The sequence below is a fragment of the Peromyscus leucopus genome, chromosome 5 (assembly GCF_004664715.2).
Source record: "Peromyscus leucopus breed LL Stock chromosome 5, UCI_PerLeu_2.1, whole genome shotgun sequence".
NCBI classification, from domain to species: Eukaryota; Metazoa; Chordata; class Mammalia; order Rodentia; family Cricetidae; genus Peromyscus; species Peromyscus leucopus.
Window position 1 is genome coordinate 36,559,034 of NC_051067.1, and position 11,847 is coordinate 36,570,880.

The following is an 11,847-nucleotide window of genomic DNA, read 5'->3' on the forward strand; positions in this document are numbered from 1 at the left end:
TCTTCCCCTATTACTTCAATCACACTCTTTCTAGGCTACTCTGGAATACAGCAGTGGTCATCTTTAGGGCACAGGCGTGTCTTCAAGATGGAGACACACACTGAGTCCTTGTCACCACAACGGCCATGAGGACCTCTCCTGCTATTTGCGGTAACATTCAGGTAACCATGGCATCCGTGTCGGGCTCCACTAGCCATTGGCTCTCGGAGATAATGCCCTCTTTGCAGTGCAACATTCTGAAGAAGGAAGCGTTGCCAGCGTCCTCGAGAGGGCGGCCCTGCGCACGCGCACGCGCACTCGGCCCAGTGACCTGCGCAGACGCAGTGGTCAGCTTCCGGTCGCCAAGGTGGGGCGCAGAGCACACGCCATGTCTTGCTTCAGCCGCTCTAAGTACAAGACCGGGGACCTGGTGTTTGCCAAGCTCAAGGGCTATGCCCACTGGCCAGCGAGGATCGAGCACGTCGCGGAACCCAACCGCTACCAGGTGTTCTTCTTCGGGACCCACGAGACGGCCCTGCTAGGCCCCAAGCACCTGTTCCCTTACGAGGAGTCCAAGGAGAGGTTCGGCAAGCCCAACAAGAGGCGCGGCTTCAGCGAGGGGCTGTGGGAGATCGAGCACGACCCTATGGTCGAGGCCTCCCCTTGCCTGGCCTCAGAGGAGGAGCAGCCCTGCGACCAGGGACCTGGGCAGGGGGAGGAGCCCGAGGAGCTGGAGGAGCTGGAGGAACCGGAGGAGCCAGATGAGCCCAAGGAGCCCAGGCAGGAGCTGGAGCCCGAGTCCCTACCTGACCTGGAGCCAGAGCCGGGGCCTGAGAGCGAGGGGGAGCCGGAGCCGGCGCCACAGCCTGCCTATGGCCTGCTGGACGCCGCGGAGGAAGAGCCAGGCCTTGCCGAGGCCGAGCCAGGAGAGCAGGAGGCCGAGCAGGTGCTACAGCAACAGGCTGAGGCCGAGGCCGAGGAGCCAGGGCGTCTGAAGAGGAGCGCGGCGGAGCAGCCGCAGGATACCCCCAAACGGCCCAGGGAGGCGGCGCCGGGCGGCCCACTGGAGATGGAGCCGGCCGGAGAGCGCGAGGCTGAGGCCTGCCCCATCATGGAGGAGCCTGACCAAGCCCAGGAGCAGCAGCCTTCGCTGGAGGAGGAAGCCACAGAGGAGGCGGTCCAGGCCCTGATTGGTGGAGAAATTGAAGGCCTGTAGTCACGGTGTCTGTAGAAGAGCCCTCTACCCTTTCCTGATGCCACCTGGCTGTGGCTGGCAAAACCCACTAGGGCCCAGTCCTCACCCCAGCCCACCTCTCCTTCATTTACTCACCTTCTCCAAGCCTGAATTCCTGGGATGGGTCAGGCCACTTGACATCAACTTCGTGGCTTCAGTTGCGGCCCCCTTCCCTCCCTAAACTCTTATGGGCATTTTGGATCTCTGCCTGGATACCAGGAGTGAAGGGGGTGGAGGAGAGAGAGCAAAGGCGACTTTCAACGGTCTGGGAGGGGCGGTCTGTAAACTGGTGATGTTGGTCCTGTGGGGGCATGAGCATAGTCTCCTTGAGTTCCTGTCTCTTCCTCCCATAGCTCTATTCCCAGTTTTATAGGATCGAGGAAAGTGACTGGGGGGAGGAGGACTCAGTAAAATTTTCTGTTATCACAGGCAGTTCGGAAGTTGCCCATTTTCGTTTCGTTTTTCATTAAAACATTTGGGGCTCTCCAGCTGTAAGATGTGAAGACTTTGCCTGCCTATTTGGATAGAAGTGGTGAGACATTATCCTCTCCACATTTCCTGGACCACTGATGGATGCCGTTTCGGAGACCTCTGCTGCCCCTTTCAGTCGACCTTGGAGCCCCAGGGCCTTCAGTAATATATATCACTAGGACAAAACACTTGAGGAACCACCGTTGTTTTAAGAGGAATTTTATTCTGTTTAGAAAAACCGTTGGTTGTGCCTGCTCCTAATTTTTTCTGTGGCCAGTGTCATTATCAAATGAACCGGGAATTCCCTTTTTGTTTGGGATTTGATGACCTCGTTGTTAGGGCTTTTTTTTTTTTTTCTTTTTGTAAAATTTCCATCTACATATCACCATCTGGGCCCCTCAGTGTTGTCACCTACTACAAAATGTAATGTACTGAGAAGTTGAGTGTCCCTTCCCAACATCTGTCTCTGTACCTTTGTACCTGGACCCCTTGGGCCCTGCACTTTTCCCTCGGGCTCTGATGAAAAATTTTAACTATACTTTTGGAGGTTAGGTCTGAGAACCGTAGACTATTTCAGTTCTAGGAAATAAAACCGTTGATTACTTTAAAGCAAATCTTCTCAGGCCTGTTCCTTTGCAGTTCAAAAGAACTGAGTTTTAAATGTGTTGCGCCTTTTGTAGCACTGAAAGCAAAGACCTACAGAAAAGGATGCTCTTGGAGGCTTTGTTTCTTGATGTCACCACCTTCCCTGCATTAAAATAGTCACTTGCACTCATTCAGAGGAGTGGACGAAGATTAAAAAGCTTGGAGGACGACAAACTGCACATTGCATTTTAAACCTAAATGCTATGGTAGGAGTTTTGGTTTGGAGAGCATGAGTGAAAGGTGAAAGGGTTGGTTTGGTTCTTTTTCTTGCCTTTTCCTTATCTTTTCAATTAACATGTAATCCTTTAACACCTATTTCATGAAAGTATAATTGCTTCTTAGTCCCAGATTTAAAAATATGTAGTATCTGTACAATATTTGGGGCCTTTTTTGGTGACTTTGTCCAAATATATGAGGAAAATTTAAATAATCTTAGTCACATGTTGGGGGCCCCAGGTTCTGCATGAAGGATTGAGAGATAATAAATACTACAGGTCACCTGAAAGACCAATTCTTAACCCATAACTAGCGACTAATCCTGTATTCCATACTGGTAAAAGTTACTTCTACATTGTCAGCTGTGTAAGTCAGGTCATTGTTTTTCAATTACTGATAATGGTATTAATAGTTGAAATGTACAGCTTACTGAATTACAGGCATGTACCCTGAAGTATGGCTACACTCAACTAACAATCAGCAAAGGTAGCTGTTATTATTTCCTCTAAAAGAACTCTCAAAGGTTTCCTGATTTCCATCAAACTCTTGGGACTCAAACACAGATTTCTAAAACCTAAGCATTTTCTTCTGAATTGTGCCTCCAAAACCCACTATGAATTCAGAAGTTAATAAAGTAGCTATTCTAGTAATAAGTAATCAAGACAGTAGCTAATTTCTAAAGTGAGCCTCTACTTTTTGTACACAATGTCTTTATAATGCAGCCATCCAATTAGACAGCTACTATTATCTCTATTTTAGACCTAAGGGAGTTGAGATTCAGAGACATTAAGTAATTTTCCCAATGGCAGACAATTAGTAAGTGATAAACCACGATTCAGACATGGGTTTTCTCTCATTCTAAACCGTAGGTGCTTTGTTCCATTTTATCCTTTCCTATTATGTAAAATTTCCTATTCAGTTGAGAGCTTTTACTATCTTCTGTTTTGAAGTGAACATTTAGAAATTTGTGAGGGAAAAATAGATTAACAAACATTGCTTATAGGTGTTTAAAGTCATCTGGGGACGTGACAATTGTTTTGTGTATAAATGACTTGGCTAAGTGATGAGGACAATTGCACATTCAGTAATTTAAAAGATGCATAAGACTATAGGAGGTTTGAATATGGATTGTTGGATTTGCCAGAGGCAAGCGTAAGATCTTGACAATGTTTTTGTGGAGGCATATTGTCTTGAAATGATTCAATAACCTGAAAGAAGAAAAATGGGTTTACTAGCATTTGTGTCCCTCTCTGTGTTATACCTTTCTTCTTTTGTGTTTCTATTTTTGGGAATAGAAAGAGGTTTCACTGGAAGTGGTGCTCACACTTAACCTTCTTCTCAACTGTATGCTGTAGAGAAAATGGCAGTCTAACTGCTAGTCCATATAAATAATAACATCCCCATTTATCAAACCCAGTTATAATCATATAAAGAAGAGAGAAAATGGGATAGGGGAATCTGTACTCTCAACCCTTTTATCAAGATGATAGAAACCATTATGTCCTCTGATGACCAATGTCTTTGTCTTGGACTGAAACTTAAGCTATTTAAAATTCCAGGAATCCCAGTGTTGCTTTTGTTTTTTCTCTGAACAGTGTTATGCCTCAGTAACAGAAGTACAGATAAATGATTACTTACCTTTCTGAACAAAGCTGGCTGCTTGATCCTTCACTGAAGCCATGTTGTACTAGTCAGCCATGTTCATGCTTTTTCTGATGGCTGTGTTTAAGATGCCCCAAGCACAAGTATGCTTAACAGTGTTGCTGCTTCAAAGAAATGTTGAGCATACTGGGTTCTGTAATAATTTCAAAGTATTCAATATTTCATACAAACATCACTTTGGCAAAGGACTAAGATTCCACTGAGACTTTCAAGTTTTGTTGCTTAATTTCAGCCAGGATTCAGCTTTTGCCTGCTCTACAAATTTGACTCCAAAGTGTCAACTCTTCCTTGTGGCACATATCTCCACTGCAGTTTTTTAAAATATACTAGATATTAGGACACACAGGACACCCTCAGATTATTTCGGTGTCAACACTTGCCATAGAAAGCCCTCTGCCCCACATTTCTTATATGTGTAGCTCCTTTTATTTAAAACGTCCTTCATCTTCTCAGCCTGATCAGCCACTCAAGGTAAGGTCCACCCATGTCTGTCTGTTACCACCACTGTGTGCTCACACTGATTATAGCCTAATTTCCTGTGTAATTGACTTTTCAACTAAATTATTTTATTAGTGCTTTACTCTTACACTCAACCATGCCACAATAAGCACACAATAGTTATTTTATAAATGTTCGAAGGTCAGTTATCAAATACTCCTTGTAGTCATGGTGATGAAGTAACAGCTATGGTGGGATGTAGAGCATACTGACAGAAAGCAGAGCAAAGGTAGTTGCCTATAGACTAACGACAAAAGCTGGTTGGTTGGAAAAATCCCGTGTCCGTGTAAGTAGCTAGCTATTTTATTATGGTGAATTGAAAACTTGATTGACAGGTCTTGAAGATCTGAAGAAATTGGTCAGGGTCAAAGCAAAAATTGCTTTTTCTTTCTTTTCCCCACCTCTTCTTAACTAATTATATTTGAGTTATTTGTCTCAATTAGGCCACAGGCAAACATACTGTCTACAATGCCTGGGTCCTCCTCTGGACAGGAGGTATTCTGACAGTTTTCAGACATGAGCCACAAATTGACCATTCTGTAAAAATTTTACAGCAATGAAGGTGAGTTTGCCAGAAGGAATCTGCATTCAGTGTTTATCTCAGACCCTTGTTCAGGTACACATGTTCCTGTAAGCCCTCTTAGAGTTTAATGTACTTCAAGGAATGGAATCTGCTCACTTAACTGTAGTTGGTTCCCAGTCTCCCTTGCCTACTATCTTGCTTCAATTATAGTTCTCTGATCTATTCTCGGTGACCAAACTGATCATAGTAGTCTTTGAAATCCTGGAGCTATCCTAACATGATTTTCTCCAGTAAGTCAGCATGGAATTTAGCATGGTAGTTACTTTTCTCCAGCTGTGACCAAATATTTGATTAAACAAACAAACAAAAAACGAACAAACAAACAAGCAAAAAAAAAAAAACAACTTCTGGGAAGAAAAGTTTGTTTTGGCTCACAGCTCAGGTGATACAGTCTACTATTCTGAGGAGGTATGTTCAACATCTGTGGCAGGATAAACTTGCTTGCCTCTGGGTAGATCAGGAGTCAGAGAAAGGAGTGATCAGCTTACTTTCTCCATTCCCTCCTTTATTCAGTCCAGGAATTCAGCCCATGGGATGGTGCCATCTACATTCAGAACAGAACTGCTTCCATCATCCCCACTTAAAAACTTACGGAAAAGTTCTCATACATACATCCAAAAGTGTTCCCAGCTAATGCCCTAAGTGTTTCTTAATGCAGTCAGGGTGACAATAGTAATTAATCACTATACTCAGAAAAGATGAGAGCAAAATTCATGAATGGCTTGGAGCACATGGCCTGGGGAAAGTGCTGGTCCTAGAGTGACCAAGTCTTCAGGATGGGAACCAACAAAATATACTTCATCTGCCTCATTGTCCTGATATGTGGCTAGTGCCCAAGGACTTTGGGCTACTTTTTTCTCTTCTGCTTCTGTCATTTTAGAAGAAGTGTTCCTTCTCTCCAGCTGTATGTTCCTGTTCCTCCTATGAAAGTTTTCCTTCAGTGGCTTCCTCAGAATTTGATAGCACTCCAATATGTTACCATAAAACTATGTTTTCCTTAATAGTGTCAGCTCTACTCTCACATAAATGTCCCTTTTATTGTTCTTGTCAGCCACTAGACTGAATATTCCATGTAGACAGGAATAATTTCCTTCATATTTCTAAGAACCTAGCAATGTGCCCTATTCATGTTAGTAAATAGTCATTGAGAAGGAAATGAATGTACATATGACTGAACTGGCTGCTGCTCCATTCCCACACCAGCCGTCAAAAGCCCGTTTGAGGAATTTTGCCATCTTTAGTAAAACACAGTAAGGAAACCTAAAGCCATTTTAAAATGCCTGTTTACCATTTATTTCATAAAATTATATTTGTTAGTCTCACAAAATAGCATCTCAGATGACTGAAACCCAACCATGAAAAATCAAATCATGAAAGGTTGCCATCTGTATTAATTACCTTTCTCCTTGCTGTGGTCAAATACCTGAAAAATCAATTTAAGGGAAAGGGTTTATTTTGATTCATAGCTTGAAGGAAATAGTTCTTCATTGCAGGAAAACCTTGATGTCAGGCAGCTCCTTGGTGGTGAGATTATGCAGCTGAGACTCCTAACCTCCTCACATCTCAGTGGAAGAAGAAGCAGAGACCAGAGAGAAGCAGGTCTGTCTATAACCCTCAAGACCCTCTTGCAGTGATCTGTCTCCTCCAGCAAAGCCCCAGTATTAAAAGCTTCATAACCTCTAAGAAACAGTACCACCCTCTAGGTACCAAGTATCCAAACCCACAAGCCTGTTCAAGGATATTTGCCTTTAAACCACAATACCATCTGTATCCTGAGTATGAATAAGCATGGCAAACACAAGTCTAGAAGTTAGTTTTATCTTTAGTAGTTTGATATTTCATTTTTTAAAAGTAGGGATCAAACCCAGATCTTCACACATGCAAGGCAAGACCTTTTCCACTGAGCTACATGCTAAGCCCTTGATACTGCAATATAAGAGTTGGGCTCTGAACTGCCCAAACATAGTTAAATCCTGGCTCCCCCATTTAAGAGCTACGTCATCTAAGATTCCTTCAGCCAAAGGCTCTGAACGTGACTTCCACATTGCACATTTGTTATGAAAAGCAAATGAGTGCAAATATCTTTAAATGTCAAACATAGTACAGAGCAGAAAACAGACCTTATATGTATGTTAATTCATTTTCCTTCAACCTAATCTAGAGGACTAACCATAATGAACAACTAGAAATAATTAGAGCCCAGTTTATTGCCTTTATTTGAGAAGACACTGGAGGCCTTCACCAAATGCAAACAGCTCACTGTGATATAGACAGCAATTCTATATTTAGCCTGCTCGTATTATACCCAGAGAAGCTGAAATCTCATTCTTCTCTTTCCTCATATTGCTCTTCAATAGCTTCTTTAAATTCCCTCACTGGTAGCTGAGTTATTTCATACAGACATATCCAATTTTAAATATTCCTCTTTTTTTTTTTTTGGCCTGACTCATCCCTCCTGTGCCCAGCTTTATTGCTCTCATTATTTCCCCAGGATGCACTCACTGTTTTCCAGTGGGTATTTCCTAAGTGTATCTCTTTGAGCACTGTGCATTCTTGGCTTTTTTTCCCCATTGGTAGAAATAGTAATTGTACTGCTCTAGTTATTTCTTGGCTCCCTTGCCTTTTCTTCCAGTGTACCTATCTTTTCACACATAATTTTAATGAGCTGCCCAACTCGATTACTGAAAGGCACTGGAGTGTTACAGCAGGTGGACCATTCTTCCCAGAAGTTCGCACAGGTTACAAAGTCTCTGTTCATTTTGCTTTTGCCTTTCCTTTCTTCCTTTCCTGCTTTTTCCCCTTCTTCATAACTTGAGCATCTTTCCATTACAGTCATTATCCAGCTCTCTTGGTGATCTACTTAACACTTCATTAAAATTGTGTTCTTCTGGGTTCTCTTCTCCCTTTCTCCCTGCCATTCACATGTCAACAAGATCTGCTTTTACTCTTTTACTTTTGATTCTTCTGGTGTCTGAATTTGTCAATCATTACTCTTCTCCTTAGGGAGGTTTCTTTGCCTGCCTCCCCATAACAATATCTGTATCCCAGCCTGTGCCTTGTTGCATTCAGGTTCAATTAATTTTTCCTTCCCTTTTTTGTCTTTATTTTTACCATTAGATTATTGGGACATATCATTGATTTCATTCAGCAACTACACAATCAAGGCATCTCAGAAGTACTTTTTTCCTTCCTTTATTCTGTCTTTCTTTTTATCACTAGATTTTGAGATACTATACTGATTTGATCCAACAATTACACTGAATGAGGCATTTCAGATGCCCTGATAATAAAGGCAAAGATAGGAAGAGACAGAGATACTACCATTATATGACAATATCATCTCTTCTTTGAAAAATTAAAATACACTGGAGTATTAGTAACTTCATAACAACTTCACTTATGTATTCCTTTGTTAGTTAGGGTGAGGACTAAAGGAGAAATCATTTTTATTTTAAGGAAGAAATTGTACCAGCATTACATGGCTGCTTGAGTGCTCTGAAAACAGAAGAGAAGATGGACATGCTCAGTACTATCCTAAACCTTATAAATTAGACAAGGAATATATTAGCCCAATTCCTATTGAACTCACAGAGTCTGATAGAGTATGACTAAGTAAGGAAGGTGAATTTTCAGTTACATTAAGTGAGTTATGCTCTATGTGATAAAGAACTCATGGAATCTGAGGATCACATTCAGCTGTTGTAATAGAGCTAAATATTTCTGTAGTATACAAATCCATATTATTATTGCCTTTATCCAAGGTTTACAATCTTTCCTAGTTTTTATATTTTATTTATTTTGGCGTGATCCCACATGTGTCATAGTGCATGTGGGAAGACCACAGAAAAACTTTCAGGGGTTGGTTCCCTCCCCTCTGTGGGTCCTAAGGAGAAGACTCAAATTATCAGGCTTGGTGACAAGTGCCTTTACACACTGAGCCATCTCACTAGCCAATGTGATCTTTCTAATGCAGTGAATAATATCCTAGGGGTATTTTTCATATGTCATGGTGGGGGGAAACACACGTGTATATCTAAAAGTGATGACTATGTCCATTCAGGAAGAGTTTACTGTTACAGATACTGTTCTAGGGGCTCAAGATGCGTTGGTGAGTAACATAAACAGAAACCACAGCTGTTCTTTCATTTCAGCAGCAAGAGAAAAGCAATTAAGAGGAAAACGAATGGGGGAATTAAATGTATTAAATTAAATTGTGTTGTTTCTTTGGGAATACAAACATGAAGAGAGCAGAAGATGGAATCCTGCCATTTTCAATAGGCCAATGACAGATTGGCCAATTGTGTTAGGACACAGGGCTTTCTCCTTTCCTTACCTTCAAATGATTCCCCAGGATAAAGATAATGCAGTGTTACCATTATGAATAGGATCTTGGGGTTCACTGTAACTGTTAAACTATAAATAACCCCCAAACCTAAATTATTATTAATAATAAATTGCTACTGGTTCAGCTCAAAGCTGAAAGAGACACACAAAACAGAATATTTGGAATGAAACCTTTTGCTTGATATCACTCATTTGCTAACTTATCACAGACAGCAGTAGAACAACGTTTCAAGTTTTGATGTAGACCTAGGTAATTTAAAATACTCAATAGTGGTAATCATTGAATTTGTTGTTGCATCTCCTCTGCAGCACCTATCTGAATAGAAAGGACCATGGGATGTTATAGACTGTCATGTTGTAGTGATGACAACATGTTTATTAGGAGTATGCTTCAACACTCTGAGGGTGTAGACCCATGGGAGACAGAAACTATAGAAAGTACAGGTTGGTAGAGTATTCCCAATGCACATTAGTATCACACTCTTATAATTGAAGTTTTTCAAAATGCTATGTTTTCCTGGCCTCCATCCATGCCAAATCGTGTTACCTTGTGACCTTGAATGCAAATGGAGTGGTACACATTGGGGTAAGGACAGAGTAGGGTGTGTGTGCAAGCAGGGGAGAGTCTTAAAAATTGTTCTACCATTTCCGTTTAGGTCAAAGATTTTCCTTGAATAATATAGAACTATTTCTAGACTAAATTTCTTACCAGTTTTTTGCTTTGAAAACCTTTTAAATATTTTTCTATCCCAAATCATTTTTGCAAGGCAAAAACAGACTTTGAAGTTAATATAATAGATACAAATCAAATATCTTATAGTACTGTATTTTATGCAACTTTTGAATGAGAGGAATAGTATACTTCTAAGATTTTGTAAAATGCAACTAAAAGTATCAATATATTAGACAAGGAGAAGCAATTGAGAGACTCTAGGCCTATAGGCTGAAGATGAATGCCCCAATGTTGCAGAGGAACTTTGGGTGACTGTCCAGGCAGCCAGCTGTCTCTATCATTTCTAGAACTGTGGAAGTTGCTTACAATTACTTCCTGTATACTCAGGTAATATTATATCCTTCTGGGGTCTTTGATGGAGGTGAAGACTAGATAGTTATAATTATAGTTCTCCTTACTTATTATAAAAAGAAAAATTAGATAAAAACTTTAAACTCACAAAAATAGGACAGATGATAAAATATTTTCTTTAATTTTGCCAAATACAAATAGACTAGATATTGTAACTGTAATTCTTGCTTGATAACTATTTTGTTATATGGAATTTTACTATGTTAAAATTAAAACCTTCCCTTTTAATATAAAAAAGGAAAGAAAACTGAGTTTGAGTGAATCTATAATCTGAAATGAAGAGAATTTAAGATCAACTAAAAGCTTCCATTCTATTGTCCAGACTCTCTAACTTTTGTGAGCTCTAGCTCTTGGAATTCCTAAATCCTGCTTCCCATGTTGCCTGCCATTGCCTTTAGCTTTGAAGGTCAGAGCTTTGAACTACATACACCATAAGTTCCCAGAAAGATGATTGGATATTGGGATGAAATATGTCTGAACTATGGGATCTGGGCAAATTAATAAAGTAACTGAGTGTCCCCTCTTCACTTTTACTGTGCCCATGGAGAATAAAAAAACCTCACTTTATTTTGGTCATGCTGATGTGTTTGAATGCTAGGTAGATGTAATTCGTTGTGGATATTCTGTAATATTCATGAAGGGAGGGAGGTAGAGAGAGAAAAAAAGAATGACCATGTTAGTTACTTTTTCTTGTTGTTGTCATCATATTCCAGAGAAATAATAAATTAAGAGGAAGGGTTTATTTTAGCTTACAGTTCAAGGAAAGTGGCCATTATGGTGAGAAAGCTCTCACAGCAAGAGCAAGGCAACTGGTCCCATTGCACCAGCAGACAAGAATCCAAGAATAGACAGGATGTGGGACCAGGCCATCAAACCGCAAGGCTTGCCCCCATGGCCCATTTCCCCTAGCAAGTCTCTGTCTCCTAGAAGTTCCACACCTTTCCAAACATCATCTCCAGCTGGCGACCAAGTTTTTAAACACAGGATTCCATGTGGTCTATTCACATCCAAACCACATGGAGACAGAGGTTGGACCTCAGGTGTTCAATGTGAAGTGCAAAATGAATCCGTAAATTTATTTCTAAAAACAAAAGATATTCTTTCTTTTTGTTCAACCCCATTTCTCCTGTA

At 41.0% G+C, this 11,847-nt stretch overlaps 1 protein-coding gene across 1 annotated transcript; it reads left to right on the forward strand.

Moving 5' to 3' along the window:
- Positions 1-265: 265 nt before the first annotated feature.
- Hdgfl1 (HDGF like 1) lies at positions 266-2,298 on the forward strand. Its single transcript, XM_028881872.2, has one exon. The coding sequence runs from the start codon at positions 368-370 to the stop codon at positions 1,193-1,195; it is 828 nt and encodes a 275-aa protein (XP_028737705.1). The 5' UTR covers positions 266-367; the 3' UTR covers positions 1,196-2,298.
- Positions 2,299-11,847: the final 9,549 nt, after the last annotated feature.